Genomic DNA, 20,310 nt, shown 5'->3' with positions numbered 1-20,310 from the left:
TGCTCTAGAACTAACAGTAAATATGTTTTAAATTTATAATAATTTAAAAGGACTCAGTAATTTTAAATTATTTGAACAAAATGAGCAAAAATTGTGATTATGTTGCAGGCCTCAATATTAACACAGGAATGTATATACATTGCCAAAATTTAAATATATATATATATTGGTCAGCAGTTCATAGTTTCACTTTCTGAATTTCACCACTCACCAATCCCACCAACGCTAATTCTCTCAACCAACCCTTGAATTCATCAGATTGCATTTTATGGATTTGGGCTATAGTTATATGGAACTCTTGCCACAAATATCACTGGCCACGGGTGGCGGAATTATAGGCTCCGGGCCTGTAGGCGGCGGTGTTGCAGATTGTGGGCAGCGGTGTTGCCGACTGCGAGCCTGTAGGCGTCGGTGCTGCAGACTCCGGGCCTGTAGGCGGCGGTGCTGCAGACTCCGGGCCTGTAGGCGGCGGTGCTGCTGACTCCGGGCCTGTAGGCGGCGGTGCTGCGGACTCCGGGCCTGTAGGCGGCGGTGCTGCGGACTCCGGGCCTGTAGGCGGCGGTGCTGCAGACTCCGGGCCTGTAGGCGGCGGTGCTGCGGACTCCGGGCCTGTAGGCGGCGGTGCTGCAGACTCCGGGCCTGTAGGCGGCGGGCCTGCAGATTGCGGGCGGCGGTGCTGCAGACACGGGGCCTGTAGGCGGCGGTGCTGCAGACTCCGGGCCTGTAGGCGGCGGTGCTGCGGACTCCGGCCTGTAGGCGGCGGTGCTGCGGACTCTGCCGACTCCGGCCTGTAGGCGGCGGTGCTGCCGACTCCGGGGCTGTAGGCGGCGGTGCTTCTGTAGGCGGCGGTGCTGCAGAGTAAGATCTTTGCTGCGGACTCCGGGCCTGTAGGCGGCGGTGCTGCGGACTCCGGGCCTGTAGGCGGCGGTGCTGCTGCGGACTCCGGGCCTGTAGGCGGCGGTGCTGCTGCGGGCTCCGTTGCGGACGGCGTGTGTGTTGCGCTATAGGATCTTTGGTCTGGTCTGCTTTGGTTTGCGGGGATGGCAGCGCACGTTGTGTGGAAATACCGGGAGAGCGCGGAGCAGGAGCCGCATCAATGGGCCACCCTCGGTAGGGGCTGGGGCGAAGAGAGGGAGATGATTATTCTCCATCAGGGCCGGGACTGTAACTATCGGATCAATGGGAGGGAAGGAAGGAAGGCGGCGGTGGGGCAGCAGAAGGAGAGGAGACGGCGGGGAGTGAGAACGTTTACTTTGTGCTCACAGTTTGTGTTGTAAAAGTGGGATCCAAGGTGAAGCTGTGGGTGGCGCAGCCTGAGACAAAGTAATGTCTTGTTTATAGCGAGTTCCAAGGAGATGTAGTTCATTCAATCTAAAACTAAGGTCTGAAATCTAACAAGGTATGAGAGGTAAAGGGAGGTGTAAATGGACTTGCGAGTGTTGGTACAGGATTCCCAAGAAGTTAATTTGCATGTCGATTCGGTGCAGTTGTACAGGGTCTTGGTGAGACCACACCTGGAGTATTGCGTACAGTTTTGGTCTCCAAATCTGAGGAAAAACATTATTGCCATAGAGGGAGTGCAGAGACGGTTCACCAGACTGATTCCTGGGATGTCAGGACTGTCTTATGAAGAAAGACTGGATAGACTTGGTTTATACTCTCTAGAATTTATAAGATTGAGAGGGAATCTTATAGAAACTTACAAAATTCTTAAGGGGTTGGACAGGCTAGATGCAGGAAGATTGTTCCCGATGTTGGGGAAGTCAAGGACAAGGGGTCACAGCTTAAGGATAAAGGGGAAATCCTTTAAAACCGAGATGAGAAGAACTTTTTTCACACAGAGAGTGGTGAATCTCTGGAATCTCTGCCACAGAGGGTAGTTGAGGCCAGTTCATTGGCTATATTTAAGAGGGAGTTAGATGTGGCCCTTGTGGCTAAGGGGATCAGGGGGTATGGAGAGAAGGCAGGTACGGGATACTGAGTTGGATGATCAGCCATGATCATATTGAATGGCGGTGCAGGCTCGAAGGGCCGAATGGCCTACTCCTGCACCTAATTTCTAGGTAGTAGGGAAGGCAAATGTAATGGTTGCATTTATTTCGGGAGGAATAGAATATAAAAACAGGGATGTAACGCAGAGGGTTTATTAGACACTGTTCGAAATAAATAATAAATAAAATAAATAGATAAATAAATAAATGGATAAATAAAAGGAAGAACTGCAGATGCTGGAAAAATCGAAGGTAGACAAAAAAGCTGGAGAAACTCAGCGGGTGAGACAGCATCTATGGAGTGAAGGAATAGGTGACGTTTCAGGTCGAGACCCTTCTTCAGACTACTAGACACTGGCCAGAACGCATTTGAAGTATTGTGAGCAGTTATGAGCTTGATGTCTGAAGAGCTATGTGCGGACATTGGAGAGGATCCAGAGGAGGTGTACAAGAATGATCCCAGAAATGAGTGGGTTAACATTTGACAGTGCTAGATTTTAGAAGGTTGAGGTGGTGAACTCATTGAAATTTATCGAATAGTGAAAGGCCTGGATAGAGTGAATGTGGAGAGGATGTTTCCACTAGTGGGAGTGTTTAGGACCAGCGGCCATAACCTCAGCATAAAAGGATGTACATTTAGAAAGGAGATGAGGAGGAATTTCTTTAGTCAGAGGGTGGTGAATCTGTGGAATGATTTGCCACAGAAGGCTGTGGAGGCCAAGTCAAAGGATATTTTTAAGGCAGAGATTGATAGATTCTTGATTATTACTGGTTATGGGGAGAAGGCAGGAGAACAGGGTTGAGAGGAAAAGATAGATCAGCCATATTTAAATGGTGGAGTAGACTTGATGGACAAAATGACCCAATTCTGCTCCTATAACATAACATTGGTGGCATTGGGAAATGTTGGAAGTTCTGTGGGAAATAAAGTGCTAGAGTAACTCAGCGGGTCAGGCAGGAGGGAATGGACAGATGGTGTTTTGGGTGGGGTCCTCTCTGCAGTTTGAAGCCGCACATGGAATATTGTGTTTAGTTTGATCACCCTACTAAGGGAAAGTTGTCATTGAGTTGGAAAGAATGCAGAAAAAGATTACAGAAATGTTGCCAGGATTCCATGGCTTGAATTATAGGGAGACGTTGGCCAAGCTAGGATTTTATTTATAGAACATAGAACTCTACAGCACAGGAACAGATAATTTGACCAACAATGTATGTGCTGAACATAATGCAATGTTATAAACAAATCTCATCTGCCTACACACTGATACATAATCCTTCATTCCCTGCATATCCATGCACCTCACTGAAAGCCTCTTAAAGGCCATTTTCATATCTGCCTACACAACCATCTCTGGCAGTTTGTTTTAGGCTCCCACCACACTCTGTAAAACAAAAAAAATGCTCTGCACATTTAAAAAAATTGCCTTTCACTTAAAGCGATGCCATCTAGTCTTTGACATTTCCACCCTGGGGAAAAAAGGGTTCTGACTGCCTACTCGATCTATGCCTCTGATAATTTTAGATACTTCCATCAGTACATATTCAATTAGTCTCCCCTCAGCCTCTGGCATTCCAGAGAAAACAAGCCAAGTTAGTTCAGCCCCACCTTGTTGTTAATACCTCCTCCAGGCAACTTTTTGGTAAGGGATACTGTTAGTATCCTTTCTTTATCACATCCTTCATAAACACTAATGGACCATTGTGGTATCCTTTCCAAAGCTTGGCTCCACATCCTTTGTACATTGGGGTGGCCAGAAAGGCATACAATACTCCAAATGTGGCCTAACCAAAGGTTAATAATGCTGAATCATGACTTCCTAATTCTTATAGTCAATGACAACCAATGAAAAACAAGCATATCAAACATCATTACCATTCTATCTACTTATGTTGCCACTTTAAGGGAACTATGGACTTGGATTCCAAGATCCCTCTGTACGTGGGGTGGGAGATTGCAACCTTCATGTGGTCCGCCCTGTTTTGACTAATGCAATCAACTCGACGTGCACAAACGGAAGATCAAATAGAACAAGTTGTCCAACAACTTTAGGCTGTGCACGCCACATGACAGAAGAAGATCCCTTTGTACGTCATCAACTATATACTTTCCCATTGCATTTGACCTCCCAAAATTCCCTTGTATTTGGCCTACAAAGTGCAACACCTCATAGTTGTTCGGATTAAATGTTCTCTGATCCTTTCTATAGGTGATCTATATCTGGCTGTATACTTAAGACAGCTTTGCTCATTGTCCACCACACCCTCTCCTATACGTAGACTGTAGGAGACGGAGGATTTATCTTAAACAAGTGTATCATAAGGGGAAATAGATAGGATGAATGTACATAGCCTTTTTCCTAGGATAGTGGAATTAAGCACTAGAGGGCATGGGTTTAACATAAGAGGGGAACGATTTAACAGGATCCTGAGGGACAACATTTTTCACACAGAGGGGGATGGGCATATGCCAGAGGAAGTTGTTGAGACAAATACAAGCACAAGGCATTTGGACAGGTACATGGATGGAAAAGGTTTAGAGCGATATGGGCCAAATGCAAGCAAATGGGACTAGAACAGTTGAGGCATTACGACGGCAAAGCATCACTCCCTGATGAGCTCAACGCATTCTACACACGCTTTGATAGGGAGAACACTGATGTGCCTTCGCGAGCCCCCATTTGCCATGATGGTATTTCAGTCACAGTCACAGAGGCCAACGTCAGAAGATCCTTCAGAGGGGTGAACCCTCGGAAGGCGCCTGGACCTGATGGTATACCCGGTCGTGTTCTAAAAACCTGTGTAGACCAACTGACTGGAGTTTTTGCAGACATTTTTAACCTCTCACTTCTGAGGTAGGGGGTTCCCACCTGCTTTAAAAGGGCATCAATAATACCGGTGCCCAAGAAGAGCAAGGTGATGTGCCTCAAAGACCCGACCAGTGGCACAAACGTCTGTGGTGATGAAGTGCTTTGAGAAGTTGATTATGGCGTTTGTCAACTTCTACCTCGACAAGAACCTTGACTCCACTGCAGTTTGCTTACCGCCACAACGGTGGATGCGATTTCTCTGGCACTCCGCTCTGGACCACTTGGACAACAAAAACTCGTACATCATGCTGTTGTTCATAGAATACAGCTCGCCGTTTAATACCATCGTCCCCTCCAAGCTGATTACCAAGCTCACGGCTCTGGGTCTCTACGCATCCCTCTGCAATTGGATCCTCAACTTCCTCATCCACAGACCACAGTCTGTCCGTATTGGTGGAAATATGTCATCCTCGATAACAATCAGCACGGGAGCACCTCAAGGCTGCGTGCGCAGCCCCCTGCTGTACTCACTCTATACTCACTCTGCGAACTCCATCATCAAGTTCGCTAACGACACCACTGTTGTTGGACGAATCACAGATGGTGATGAGTCAGAGTATAGAAGTGAGATCGACCGATTGACCAAATAGTGCCAGCACAATAACCTGGCTCTCAACACCAGTAAAACCAAGGAACTGATTGTGGACTTTGGAAGGCGAAGGATAGGGACCCACAATCCCGTTTATATCGACGATGGTGGAAAGGATCAAGTACTTCAAATTCCTGGGAGTGCATATTTCCAAAGATCTTTCCTGGTCCCAGCACACTGATGCAATTATAAAGAAGGCACATCAACGCCTCTGCTTCCTGAGAAGATTACAGAGAGTCAGTATGTCAAGGAGGGTTCTCTCGAACTTCTAACAGGTGCACAGTACAGACCATACTGACTGGCTGCATCGTGGCCTGGTTCGGCAACTTGAACGTCCAGGAGTAGAAAAGACTGCAGAAAGTTGTGACCACTGCCCAGTCCATCACCGGCTCTGACCTTCCCACCATCGAAGGGATCTATCACAGTCGCTGCCTCAAAAAGGCTGCCAACATTATCCTGGTCACACACTCATTTCACCGTTGCCATTTGGAAGAAGGTACAGGAGCCTGAAATCTGTAACATTCAGGTTCAGGAACAGCTCCTTCCCCACAGCCATCAGGCTATTAAACACAACATCAAATAAGCTCTGAACAATAACAGTCTATTATTATTATTGCACTATATCTGTTTATTTATTGTGTATATATGGTCTATAGACACACTGAACTTTTATTGTATTGTATTGTATTCAAATTTATTGTCATTGTCTCAATTAGAGACAACAAAATGAATTTCCCTTTACAGTATCATAAAAATAAATAAATAATAAATATTCAAACATATTAAAAAAAAAAAAATAGAAATTTAAAAAAAAAGCACAAACACAGAAAGTCCACGACGCAACATAACACAGTGGCACCAAGGTGAGGAAGGCACCATTGTCCAGCCAGCCTCCCCTCCGATCTTCCCAGCTGTTCATCCGTGGTCGGGGCCTTCCGAGCACCCGCAGTCGCCGCCCCGGGTGGCCCGATGTCCAGGCCCTCACGCCGGGCTAGTGGAACGCCAACGCCGATCCCCGACGGTGAACATCCTCCTCAGCGGCCCGGACCTCCAGATCAGCCGCCTCCCGCAGCCGGAGTCCGCAGCTCCCGAGTCTGCAGGCCGAGCCAGGCAGAGTCGCAGGACCCCGCGTTGTTAGTCAGCGCCGCCCGCGTTGGGAGCTCCGCAAACCGCAGCTCCAGGATGTCGGTGCCGCAGGCCCAGCACTCCGGGCTCCAGACGGCGACCCCCGGTAAGGCATCGCCAGCCCCGCGATGTTTCAGCGCTGTCCCGCCGCTGCTGGAGCTCTGGTCGATCCCGGCAGGAAAGGCCGCGCCAATCCAGGTAGGCCGCTGGGGGGGGGGGGGGGGCGAGGACGCGACTCGAATAATAGTCGCGTCCTCACCAGGAAGCGGCTGAAGGACGGTATCCCCCGCACCGTGCCCTCTTCCCCCACATAAAGACATTAAAAAAATCATAAAAAACACACATCAACATAACTAAAAAAACAAAAAGATACCCGGCTGAAGGTGGAGGCTGCTGCAACCAGCGCCAATTCCATTTTGCATTATGTTTACATATTCTGTTGTGTAAAGTAAAAATGTAATTGTCCTATCTGGGACACATGACAATAAAACTCTCTTGACTCTTGAGCATGGACGAGCTGGGCTGAAAGGCCTGTTTCCGTGCTATATGACTCTGACGTAGTGTTTCATGATTAAATAATCCAATCCAAAATTGGCATGGCCACATCAGTAATAGAAAGTGTGTGAACATTGCATCTTCTCAGGGTGGAAAAATGGAGAGTTTGTATAGGCAGATGCATTATTTCATACGTTACACATAACGAATATATTGGTAAATAAGCTCATTGTGAAAAAGTAAGATAATATAGCTTGAGTTCCTGTTGATGACTAAAATGGTAACTCAGACTAGAACAAGAGATTGTACATGCTGGAATCTTGAGCAAAAAAAACAAAATGCTGGATAAACTCAGAGGTCAGGCAGAATCTGTGGAGGGAAATAAATGGACAACATTTCAACTCGGAACCTTTCTTGGGACTGAACAGTTCCCGACCTAAAACAAGTTCTTTGAGCCGCTGACATCCTTTTTACGTAGACAAGAACAGCAGATTGCCCTCCCTCGGGGCCAGCGATTCCGCTGGGGAAAAATACCCTCGTGCGCCCTCACGGGAGCGTCCCATGGATGAACTGGGCGATCCTGGCATCGAGGTCGTCATCCATTAAAGCACATTGAGGCAGATTTGGAAACGACAAAACCATTGTGAAGAGATGCCATCCCATTTTAAATTGGAATTAATTAAAACCAAAAAACTACTAAACAAACAAAATAAACAAAAAAAATGCAAAAAAGACAACGGGACCATTGCAAAGTGGGTGTGTACATTTTAAATACATTTTTCATGGGGTTCATAAGTTTATTTTGAAAAATGCTATGTTTCTCGAATCAGACTTGAAATGGGATGTGAAGGAAGGAACTGCAGATGCTGGTTTAAACTGAAGATAGACACAAAAAGCTGGAGTAACTCAGTGGGATAGACAGCATCTCTCGAGAAGAAGGGTCTCAACCCGAAACGTCACCCATTCCTTCGCTCCAGAGATGTTGCCTGTCCCGCTAAGTTACTCCAGTCTATCTTTGAAACACACGGGGATTTAATCCAAATCCCACCAAGACACAGAGTGCCATTCACTTGCATCAAAAGTAGTTTTTGAGTTAACATGTATTAAAAAGTAGCAAAGCTATCACAAAAATACCATAGCTGTTTCATGAATATCTTAGTCACCCAATCCATTCAGGTTTACACTTGACTCCAATCTTGACCATATGGTTGACCAATGGCCCTAGCAATTCAAGGCAGCTCTGGGTAACAAACTTTGCTTTGTTGGCAGTGCCCTCAACACAAGAACAATATTTAGAAAATATACACTCAACACTTTTTTAAAAAAGACTACAGAAATGTACACAGTACCATGTACTCTTTAGTGCAGATTTAGCATTTAGGTCTCTCATTTATTTATTTATTTATCTAATTTATTTTCTAAAATGTTATTTTTCTCACAGTTCAGTTTTCCAATGGGAAGCTCACAAATTCAGAAAATGTGGAATTTCAACTGCATAAAAATATACATAAAAATAACCCTCGGAAGAAGAATCAGCTAATCTTGGTAAGAGTTTAACGATGATTGTGCTTTATAATGAACGAGACCAAGTGCGGACCCGTCGGGCCTGTTCCCTCAATGCAATATTCCACCACTCATCCATAGCCCCCAACTGCACAGGTGCGGCTGACTGGTTCCCGTTGTGATGCCAGAGATCCCTGTTGTGACGCGAGTCATGGCAACCCTCGCTCAATTGCACATGCGCGGCCGGCAAGTGGGAGGGCGACTGCGCAGTTTTTAAAGTTTAAAATGGCAATAACTTGTAAAATATAAGATCAATGTGAACACATCTCACTCTCCCTCTTCAGTCCCCTATTCCCCTCCTCCATTATCCTCCCTCTCCCCAACTTCCACCAACCCTCCTCTGCTTCTACCGCTCACCCCCTCCCTCACCCCTACTTTCCCCTCCTCTAGCAATGTTACCTCCTCTGCTTCCACCACATAACACACCCACTTTCATCCCCATTTTCATACCGGAAATCATCTTGTTCCCTATCGCTTCCAAAAAAGCTCCTCTTTCTTAAGGAAAGATTAACATTTTTAAATAGCCTCACCAAAGATCCACAAATAATTCTTCCTTTTTATATCCCATTATTTATAGGCCAAATGGAAGGAATTTAGTGTTCAATCCAATAAATCCCCTTTCTCATCGCCCCATCGCACTCCCTCAAATGCCCCCAAAATCTACTCTATCACCCCATTTAATGTAAAAATAAGGTACCCTTTTTGTTTGCCTGGGGCTGCGAGAGGTCCCAGTTCCCCCTAATAATACATCCCGACGTTAATGATTTACCCCGATTAGTACACTCTCCCCCCCTCGCGGACATTCCCCCCCACTGCCAGGTAGGTTTTGTAACTACCTCCTCTCCTCCTATCCCCCATCCCTCCCTACCCCTATCCCCCATTCCCCCTCACCCCCAGCACTCTCCCCCTCCTACAACCTCCCTTTTTCCTCTCCCCTACCCCCCCACCCCCCCCACTCACTCCCCACTCCTCACTATCCCCCCACTCCCTCCTCCTCCCCTCTCCTCTCCCAACCATCTCAATGTAAACCACCGCTCAATGTAAACCCGCCGTTTCTCCACCACATCGGCAAGTTGTACTTGAGGCGGTGGGGGTGGGCCAAGCAGCCTGGAGCCGGGGGAGGGAGAGGCTGAGGCTGCAGCCTCGTCCTTGCCCCAGGTCCTGCTCCTCTCCCTCCCTGCGGGCCCAGAGCAGCAGCGCCGCCGCTCCCAGACCTAGCCCCACCCTCAGCACCGCGGTCATTTCAAATCCCGCATGTGCAGATATCAGCCCCACTGGGCATGTGCGGAGAGACTTTCAGTTGTTTTAAAAAACGCACGCGCCGATACCGGGCCCACTGCGCACGCGCTGTCATTTCAAATCCTGCACGTGGCTGATGGGCAGGGCAAGAGGAAAAGTGATTTTTTATTTTATTTTTTTCCACTTACATTTTTATTGATTTTTAAGAGATATTTTCAAAACAGTGCAACACCTTCACCATAAATAAAACAAAGGAAGAAAAACAGCAATCAAAATAAAAAAATAAGTAGATCGGGAAAAAAAAATAGAAGTAAATAAATAAAAAAATTGGAATAAGACCGTGTGGTTCATTTACCAAATTAAAAAAAGAAAAAAACATTACATTGATTAGTTATCTGGAGATAATTCAACATTCATACAAACATACCATCTAGTTCTATATAACGCAATCTTCCCATATCTAGCTCGGCATTTATCTAATTGGTGTCATGGCTCAAATAAACAGTCCATTTTTCCCAGATCTTCTCAAATGAATTCTCCTTGACCCTCAAGGAATATGTCAATTTCTCCATATTAAAGATGTCTCGCACAATTTCCAACTACTGTTCCTGTTTTGGACTTTTTTCATTAAGCCACTGCCTGGTAATGGCCTTCTTACTTGCTGCAAGCAAAACTTTAATCAAATATGTATCTTCTATTTTTACACTATCTTTAATACGCCCCAGATACATCACAGGGCAGGTATTTGGGATTTTATAACCCAAGATATTATTTACAGCTGCATTAACATTTTCCCAGTATGGCCATATCTTTACACAGTTCCAGAAAATATGCGAGTGGTCTGCCTCCGTACTCCCACACAGCCTCCAACAGTGTTGTTGGACAGCAAGTTGTCTGCTTTTTATTTTGGGTGTTATAAAAAAGCGAGATAGATTCTTCCAGCAAAATTCACTCCATACTAGTGAGCTTGTGGATGAACATTGTGTTTCGCACATTTGATACCATTCTTCTTGTGTTATTTGGATCTTTAATTTTGCTTCCCATTTTGTTTTTATGTAGAGCGTTGATTCTCCCCCGCTTTCCACCAGAGCTTGGTAGAAAGCAGAGATGATCCGAGACCCCTTCTGTTTGTATGCATCCACAATCACCTTGATCACATTATTTGAAGTTTCATCTAGTTCTGGCCTTATCTCTTTTGTAAAGTAGTCTCTTAATTGCAAGTATCTAAAAAAATCATTGCTTTCGAGACCATACTTTGACTTTACATCTTGGAAGCTCATAAACTCGCCATTTTCTGAAACTGTATACATTGCCGTTATGCCTTTTTGTGCCCATTCTTTGAATTTTGAATCATACACCCCTGGCTTAAACTTTGAGTCATATGCGAACCACTTCAATACGTGAACCCCTCTTCTTAATTTGTATTTTTCCACTATAACATTCCATATTTCTAACGTAAATGCTATTATTGGATCCATGGCATGTCTCAAAGCCCCTCTCAGATATTTGTCTCCCACCAAATTCTGGGTCTGGTAACCCTGTATCTCCCTTTCCATTTCTTTCCATCGAGATTCATAATCAGGTCTACACCAGCAAGCCAGAGGTCTGAGTTGAGCTGCATAAAAATATTTCCTCAGATTTGGTAAAGCCATTCCACCCTTGCTTTTCGGCAGTTGAAGTGTTGTTAGTTTTATTCTTGGTTTTTTGCTATTCAAAATGAATCTAGAGATCATTTTATCCCAGGCTATGAATTTATCTCGGGGGACATTAATTGGGAGAGATTGGAATAAATATAGTAGTTTAGGTAGGATATTCATTTTTACCGTTTGTATTCTGGCATTGAAGTCTAGAGGAAGGGTCGACCATCTCTCAACATTCTTTTTGATGTTTTCTTCAATTTTGTTATAATTAGTTTCAAACAAGTTGGAAAGTGTTTTGGTTATAGTTGCATCAAGATACTGCATCATTTTAGAGTTCCATTTCAGATTATATGCATCTCTGATTTGTTGGGATGGAGAATAATTGAATGAAAGAATTTGTGTTTTTGTTATATTCAATTTATACCCTGAGTAGTATCCATATGTTTCAAATAGGTTCATTAGATTTGGGAGACATATATCTGGTCGTTCAAGAAAAATAATGATATCATCAGCGAAAAGACCAATTATATGTTCTTTCCCCCCTATTTTGACCCCCTGCAGGTCTTCTCTCTGCCTTATTGCTTGTGCTAAGGGTTCAATATACAAAACGAAGAGAGTAGGAGAAAGACAGCATCTTTGCCTTGTGCCCCTCTCTAACTGGATCCTTTTTGATATGTTTCCATTTACCTTAATCCTAGCTGTAGGCTCCTGATATATTGTTTTAATACACCGAATTGCATCTTCATTGAAACCAAATCTCCTCAGTACTTCATATAAGAATACCCAACTAACACTATCAAAGGCTTTTTCTGCATCTAAACTGACCAGGACCATATTTGTATCTTTTTTTTGAGCATTATCCACAATGTGGAGGGTTCTTCTAATATTATCCTGTGTTTGACGCCCCCGAATAAATCCAGTTTGGTCTTCATTAATCAGATTTGGTACAAAAGTCTCGAGTCTTTTGCAAATGATTGAGGTAAATAGTTTGTAGTCTACATTTAAAATTGAGATTGGCCTGAAATGTTTACATTGCTCTTTGTCTTTGCCTTCCTTGGGTAAAATGGTAATAATTGCTTCCTTCCATGATGGGGGAGCCCTGCCCTCTTTAAGGGTCCAGTTAAAGCAAGACAGGAGCAGAGGTGTTAGCTCTTTCTTAAAGGCCTTGTACCATTCTGGTGGAAACCAATCGCTGCCTGGTAATTTACTAGCCTTGAGTCTACTGATTGCAGCTTCCAGCTCCTTAACCGTAAATTGTGACGTAATGGTATTATTTTGTGTCTCACCAATGGATGGCAGATCAAGTGAGTTAAGAAAACTTCTCATTGTCCTTTCGTCAGCTGATGGTGGTTTAGAATAGAGTTTCTTATAGTATTCTTCAAATATTCTTTCTATCTCATCTGGCTCATGTGATAATTGATTGGTTTTAGGATCTCTTATTTTATGAATTGTATTAGAGGCCTGCTGTTTACGCAGGCGTCTGGCCAGGAGTCTAGTTGCTTTTGAACCTGCTTCATATCTCATCTATCTCCCCCCTTTTTTCCTTAACCTGTTTTAGTACCAACTGATCCTGTATGTTTTTATGTTTTTTCTCCAATTCTTTCAGTTTTTCTACTTTATCCAATCCAATCCAATCCAACTTTATTTGTTAAGCACTTTAAAACAGCCAATGTTGACCAAAGTGCTGTACAGAAGAATAAACAAGACATCATAAACAAACACCATAACAGCTCACGTGAGGCGCAAAAATTACTTATGAAATACAACAATAAATTAAAAGACATAAAACATGAGTAAAAATAATAGCCATGGAATAAAAGCAATCAAAAAGATAAGAAATTAAATCAGTAAATAAATAAAGTCGACATCTTACTGGGTATCAAAGGCCACGGAGAAGAGATGGGTTTTAAGAAGTGATTTAAAAACAGAGGAGAGGCCTGTTTTATGTGGAGAGGCAGATCTTTCCATGCGATTTGGGTGCCGACACAGCAAAGGCTTTCCATAATTTGGGTCCCCAGCAAAGGCACGGTCTGAGCTTCAGCTTAGTTTTAGGCCCACTACGTAGCTAGCCGGGCCTTTTTTTGTGATGATGTCAGGGCGATCAGCTTTCCACGTATAACTGCCTTCATAGCATCCCCTTTAAAAGTGATTTTTTTAAAGTTTAAAATTCCATTGTGACATCTTTGTGACGTCGAACACGGCTGACGAGCAGGGCAAGTGGAAAAGTGTTTTTTGTAAAGTTTAAAATGTCAATAACTTTTAAAATATAACATCAATCTGAACAAAACTTGGTAGTTCACATCGCATTGTGAGTAAGGTGGGCCAAAAGTTGTAGTGCCATCGTGTACCGTTATGGCGGAGTTTCGATGACGTCGAACGCGGCTGACGGGCAGGGCAAGTGGAAAAGTGATTTTTTAAAAGTTTAAAATGTCAATAGCTTGTAAAATATAACATCAATCTGAACGAAACTTGGCTAATGCACACCACAGGACAATGGTGAATAAGGTGGGCCAAAAATTGTAGCACTATCGTGTACCGTTTTGGCGGAGTTTCCAGAACACGCATGCACGCATACAAACAAATGAACACGATGAAAGTTTTAGTAATATATAATATAGATAGATAGATGACAATTAACACGTCTGCTTCCACGGAATGTTATGTTATTAAAAATGGCATGATTGATAATTCAAACTAATGTCTCAAAATTCTAAACAGTATTAATACAGTTCTTCCAATTTCTCAAACTTATTTGTTCATATGATTTATTGTTCATTCCCCTATAGTCTGCAGCAACAGATAGGCTGACATATGTTGGAAATAACTTTGGACCGAGTGCGCTCAAGTGTAATTCACTATGCAAGTAAGTGTTTCATCTGATTCAGAATTAGTTGAATATTGTCATCCCGATCCAAAAAATAGTGATGACTTTTGTACATAGCTACTATTAAAGCAGAATGGTCCAGGGCGGGAAACATTTATTGTTTCTCTTTCCACTGATGCCACCTGACCTGCATAGTCTTTTCAGCATTTTTTGTTTAATTAACTAGAATGGCCACTAATTTCCATTACCTATGTAAATTGGAGCTGAAATTACATCTTGTCTCTGGGTGAACTGAGAGTGTCAGTTTTTAGCTGGAAATGGGGCTTCATAATAGGGAATGTGATATTTAAATATGAAATATTTCTGGTTCTCCACAATCTGTTTATCACTATCCCTCTGCTGCACTTAGCCTTGACCCTCAACTCCACATGAGATTGCCTAAAATAATCTTAAAATTAATGGCAGTTTGTCGTGTTTTTGGGTACGAGGATAATTTTACTTGGAATCGACAATTGGTAATATTTTTTAGCACATGGTATTTTGTACTTTTGTTGAGTTTGGCCATTGAATAAAACTGAAATTTCTGAGAAACATGCATCCACGTCCTTTTTGAGATATCCATTCTCTAAAACAAATGAAAAGGTGTTCTGAAGAACTGCAGATGTGCAAGATCCAGGTACCAAAATGGCTGAGAATGCATATGTATGGAAAGGAAATAGGCGACGTAAACCCTGACCTTTAGAAGGTGCCTCTGTCCCTCAACAGAACCTGCCCACCTGTTCCAGAAAAGATTCAACTCGTAATGCTAATTGTTCTCAATTGCTGTTCATTTCAAATTTCTGGTATCTTTCCACTACTACCTCAACTGATAGCATTTGCAAACTTGCATAAATAATTACTTGTGCAAGTTATTAATCCTTTTCTCTTAGTTATACAGCATAAAATGGGGCCCCTTGGCCCACTGCATCCATGCTGACCTTTATACCCATCTACACCAACTACCATTTACCTGTATTAGGAATGTTTATTTCTGTGCCTTGCCTATTGTAGTATCTGGCTAACTGTCTCTTAAACATCGTATTTCTGATTCCACCATGTCCGCTTCCAGATATCAACCATCTGCTGTAATGAAAAAAGCAAGAACTGCACCAAATGCCCCAAGTGCAGCTTAATCAATGTTACAATGTGATATCTCAGCTGTTATATTCTATGTTCTGACCTATAAAGACAAGCATGCTGTTTGGCTTTTACATCACCCTATCCACATGTGTTGTTATTTCAGGCTGTTCATCAACATCCCTTTGCTCCCTACCATTAGATGTAGTTATCCTACTCTCATTTGACTTTCCAAAATGCATTACCTGACATTTATCAGGATTAAATCACATTTGCCAAAACTCAATCCAAGTTTTCAACTGATCTGCATCATGCATCATACATCTGCCTGAGACAACATTCACACTATCCACAGCAGCACCAATTTTCTCATCATCACCAATCATTCCCCCTGCATTCACAACCAAGTCGCAAAATGAATGCATTATGAATCAGCCATATTGATGGATTCCACCTAATTGCCTGTTTTTTTCTCCCTCTGTCAATTTCTCCTTCTGAAAGATGTTAATGACATACTGACTTACGAATCTACATAATGGATGAGATTGAGCGATGAAGGTTTTTTGACCATCGAGGAAAAGATGAGCATATCTCAGGCATTATCTGACAACTAAGTGCATGTTTCCAACTCGGATTGCTAGGGCATTGAACATTGAAGAGGTTCTGAGCACATATCTTAAAATCAAGACTATGATTGTGGCATTGAGAGTGTGTTTATATCCATGTACAATTTATATATTTTTTAAAGCACAAATGATTGCTGGTTAGTGTATACAAGTTGCTAAACACCTTTCATTGAGCAATTTTTGTTTCATTCAGGTATTTTGTTGGCGTACTAAATGAAAATACGGGGAAAATGGAAGTGCACAATGCTCAGCTGTTTAACATGCAGCCTTTCTTTCCTGGTAAGGTATCCAGTACAATTCTGCTATCAAAATCATTTGTTACAAGCCAATTTTTAAATATATTGGAAATATTCTAGTCAGACAGTATCTTAGGGGGACACAGTTAATCTTTCAGGTTGATGGTATTTATTTGGTGAGGAACCTTTCAGTTGATTTCGGAAAGAGATGGAGATGGAAAGATATTGCATCTCCTACTGTTGGTCGGGAAGGTACCTAGGGAGGGGTGGTTTGGGTGGGAAGGGATGAGTTAATCTGGGATCTGCCGAGGGAACGGTCTCTGCAGAAGGCAGAAAGGGGTGGAAATGGGAAGATGTTGCATCTCCTGCGGTTGCAGGGGAAGGTACGGAGGAAGGGGGTGGTTTGGGTGGGAAGGGATGATCTTCCCATCTTGTTTCCCTTGCCGCAGACTCTCAGTCTGAAGAAGGGTCTTGTCCCGAAATGTTACCCATTTCTTCTCTCCAGAGATGCTGCCTGTCCCACTCAGTTATTCCAGTACTTTATGTTTATTTGAAAGATTGATGGTGATTTATTATTAGATGTTCAGGGGATCAGGGGATTTGGGATTAATGTTTCAAAATCGTAGGTCATGTATTTAAGACCAGGATGAAACAGCATTTTCTTGGGGGATTGTGAGACTTTGGCATTCTCTTACTTAAAGAGTGGTAGAAGCAAAGGCTTTGGATATTTTTAAGGCAGAGGTAGACCTACTGCTTTCATTGGTATCCTGCTTTGTGGAATAGCATGAAAGAGTGCAAAGGCGCAATGGGCATTTAAACACAGAAATAAGGATTTTAAATTTGAGGTGCTGAAGGATTGGGTGTTCATTGCAATGAGTAGGAATGGGCAAGGGATACAACAAATTTCGGATTTCTTATAATTGGGGCAAGTGACTATATAATGACATGCTTTTATTTTTGTTTTCTCTTTGGCTGCATCCAAAGGTATTTTTATTGTGGTCTGACAAGAAACCAGAGCATGATTACCTATGCCACCATTTGTGTGAATGTTCACTATTAATCCTGAATTCCCCGTTGTGAAGATGTCCATTGAATCAGAATGACATATATCAGTGATGGCATTTTCTCCTCAGGTGACTCTGTGACAAAAGAAGATACCAATGAAAAAGAAGCCTCGTATCGAGAGAAGGTAACCGTTACACATCACTTTTACAATGAAGGTACTAAGTTACCTGTGTCCGCGCAGTGTATCCACTTGCCAAGGCTGCTCTACCGTCACTTCCCAAACTCATAAACCTCCCATTGCAGTGTTTCCAGGAAGCCTACCAACACGTCCATCTCAATGCAACCAACCGGTTTTATTAATGTATAAATAAAATACGTTACTGAAATGTGAAATCCTACAATTGCACTACATGAAAACAGACCTAACTATATTTAAATCCTTGATTCTGCCCTGCCCTCCACCAGCTTTCCTTCACTTCTGTTTCTCCCGGTGCCACACATTCAAGGACCAGTGCATTTTTCCTGGTGAATTGAGAATAGGTATTCCCTTCCCCAAGTACTGTATACTCACAGCTTCTATGGGAAGCCACGTTACTGATATCCCCCCACAATTTGTGCTATGCCTGGACTGTCATTACTGAGCATGCAGATATTTTGGATACATTATCAGACTACAGCATTATGACATACAGTTGCAACCTTGCCTGAGAAGTTGTTCTAAGAGATTACTGAAGGATTCTTCATAACATGGAATCCTGTCCACAGAATAGCACTGTTGCACAGCAGTCTTGCAATGTTTTGCCGGTTCATAATTAGTGATGATAATTTCAACACTCTCACTGCTCCTTTGTAGGCATTGACTAATTTTGCACAGATTGGAGATAAAACTATGCTGAACTGTTTGCAACAGTGCCCATTACATTTGACAGGACTGGTCTTACTGTCAATCTTCAATTAATCTTGCTTTGTAATAATTTGCAGTGCTCTCATGATTTGTTATGGATGAAACAACTGGTACAGCACTTCACAACTCCTACTCTGATCAATCTTTAATATCTGGTTAGCTGCATTAGTAATGTAGGCATACTTGACTGGTGATGCTTCGTCTGAATCTCTTAGTACCCTTCAGCTTGATGTGCAAGGATTTTTCAATATCTTAATAATGCATGAGGCAGTGATCAAGGCTGTTGACTTGATTTGCATTTGCTTTTCTATTCCACACGGCATCAATGTTCATGAGACAAGCAAGTGCAATGAAATGTATTTCAACTAATGTAAACAAATGGGAGGAAGTGGAGGCTTGAAGGTTATGAAGCTTAAACAATTGGGAATTAAAATATTAAAATCATTCCATTTTAGTTCAATTAGTCTATATACGTCTGCAGTTAATTAACAATGTTTTGCTATTGAAAGTATTTTAACTGCTTGCTGATTTCCAGGTGGACTCCCTCATTGAGGCCTTTGGTACCATCAAACAGAAACATGCTCTGAACTCTCGCAGATTGAATCAGGTTGGGAATGAGACCTTGCAGGAAGCTGTGACTAAAGCAGCAGAAAATATCATTGATAAGAAAGGGATATCAGGTAAAGGAGTGAAATTATGTGGAAGTGTCTGCATTGTAATCATGAAAAGCCTAAGCAGTCTCCATGGAATTAAGTTTGCATTTCCAGCAACCTAAATTATTGATCAGAAGAAAATTCTAAAGGGCAGGGCATTGAAGTTTAATGACTGTATGTGTGAATAAATCGTGCACACATGCATTATAAAACAAGTTATCATGGCAATTTACCAGAGATAAGCTTTTATACTACATTTCGCTCTGAATCAGCACCTGTGAATGAAGAAATATATTCGCCTTTAAGTGCACAAATGAGCCTTTAAGAGAGATTTGATATTATTGATCTCTACAGTTGTGGTGTATTATTACTTGTGACCAAAAGTTTTGTCAGGATGCGTCTAATGTAGTTTCCATGTTTTGTTCTTAATGTTCCTACTGAAACCATTCAAACCTCAGCCGATCCCATTGTGAGGTCCTTTCAGAGATTTGCATATTAAATTAATCAAGCTTTAGTTCTTTCTTCCTGAGAAAGGGAGGGTGGGGGGAATAAAGCTAGGATAATTGTTGTGAAGGGCGTGAAAAGAACTTGGCTTTAAAGGAGATTAATCTGAATTAAAAACTGTATTAGGCAGCAATATCTTGATACTGTATGGAATATTCTGAGTTCTACAATAGTCTGCTGCTCACAATTAACCCTTGATGGTCTATTAAATTTTTTGCTAGTTTTAAAGTCCCTGTTGGACAATGCAATGTCTGGTTTTGGTCCCCTATCCTGCAGATATGGCCATAAAATGCAGTTTAATTGGCTGTCCATTGTTAGCTGGGGAGTAATAACATCCCATTTGGGAGGTGGGCAGGGTGTGAGCAGGAGGAGCAGGGTGTGAGCGCAAGTTGGAGGGGTGGGGTGTGGGGGGCAGAGTGAGCTGGGGGGGGATGTGGGGGGGGGGGGGGGTGGGGTGGTGTGGTGCACACGGGTTGGAGCAATGGCGGGCGTGTGCACGAGAGCTGAAAGGAAAGGGGGTGTCTCACATGCTAGAAGGATGGGGAGGGAGAAAAAATACTGTTGTAATCCACTTAATTTTGCCATAAAGTTGTTTGTTATATCTGCTGTGATAGAGCAGCAAAGAATGTGTAATTAATGCATGAATTGTGTTGAATAATGAATAGGGGGTAGGGGGGGGTGTGGTGGCGGTAGGGGGGGTTGTGGGGCAGTGGGGGTAGGGGAGGGGGGGTGTGCGGTAGGGGGGAGGGGTGTGTGTGGTAGGGGGGGAGTGGCGGAGTGTGGGGGAGCGGTGTGTGGTAGGGTGGAGTGTGGTAGTGAGGGGGAGGGGTGTGGCTGAGTGGAGGGTGGGGGGGTGTAGGGGTGTGTAGGGGAGGGGGGTGTTGGGGAGCGGGGGGGTGTGGAGTAGGGGGCTTGTGGCGGAGAGAGGTGTGG

The 20,310-nt window shown here is 43.2% G+C and overlaps 2 protein-coding genes across 3 annotated transcripts in view; one reads left to right on the top strand and one right to left on the bottom strand.

The window, feature by feature from the left end:
• The window catches only part of LOC129695600 (zinc finger and BTB domain-containing protein 5), a 413,756-nt gene that overhangs the window by 17,915 nt on the left and 375,531 nt on the right, over nt 1-20,310 (bottom strand). The window contains exon 1 of one of the 2 annotated variants that reach the window (XM_055632700.1): nt 212-619. The exons of the other annotated variant lie outside the window; for it this stretch is intronic. The gene's annotated coding sequence lies outside the window, so the exon portion shown is untranslated. Of the gene's footprint in view, nt 1-211; nt 620-20,310 lie in introns of those variants that run through there. 2 annotated transcript variants of the gene reach the window in all.
• The window catches only part of polr1e (RNA polymerase I subunit E), a 42,008-nt gene continuing 22,650 nt past the window's right edge, over nt 953-20,310 (top strand). Inside the window, exons 1-6 of the mRNA XM_055632703.1 lie at nt 953-1,110; nt 8,509-8,612; nt 14,296-14,372; nt 16,269-16,354; nt 17,445-17,500; nt 18,756-18,900. Coding sequence (XP_055488678.1) covers nt 1,041-1,110; nt 8,509-8,612; nt 14,296-14,372; nt 16,269-16,354; nt 17,445-17,500; nt 18,756-18,900 — 538 coding nt within the window. The 5' untranslated portion in view covers nt 953-1,040. The remainder of the gene's footprint in view (nt 1,111-8,508; nt 8,613-14,295; nt 14,373-16,268; nt 16,355-17,444; nt 17,501-18,755; nt 18,901-20,310) is intronic.

Source organism: Leucoraja erinacea, chromosome 3, assembly GCF_028641065.1.
Source record: "Leucoraja erinacea ecotype New England chromosome 3, Leri_hhj_1, whole genome shotgun sequence".
Lineage (NCBI taxonomy): Eukaryota > Metazoa > Chordata > Chondrichthyes > Rajiformes > Rajidae > Leucoraja > Leucoraja erinaceus.
The sequence above is the reverse complement of the archived record's forward strand: the minus strand, read 5'-3'. Positions and strand labels throughout refer to the sequence as shown.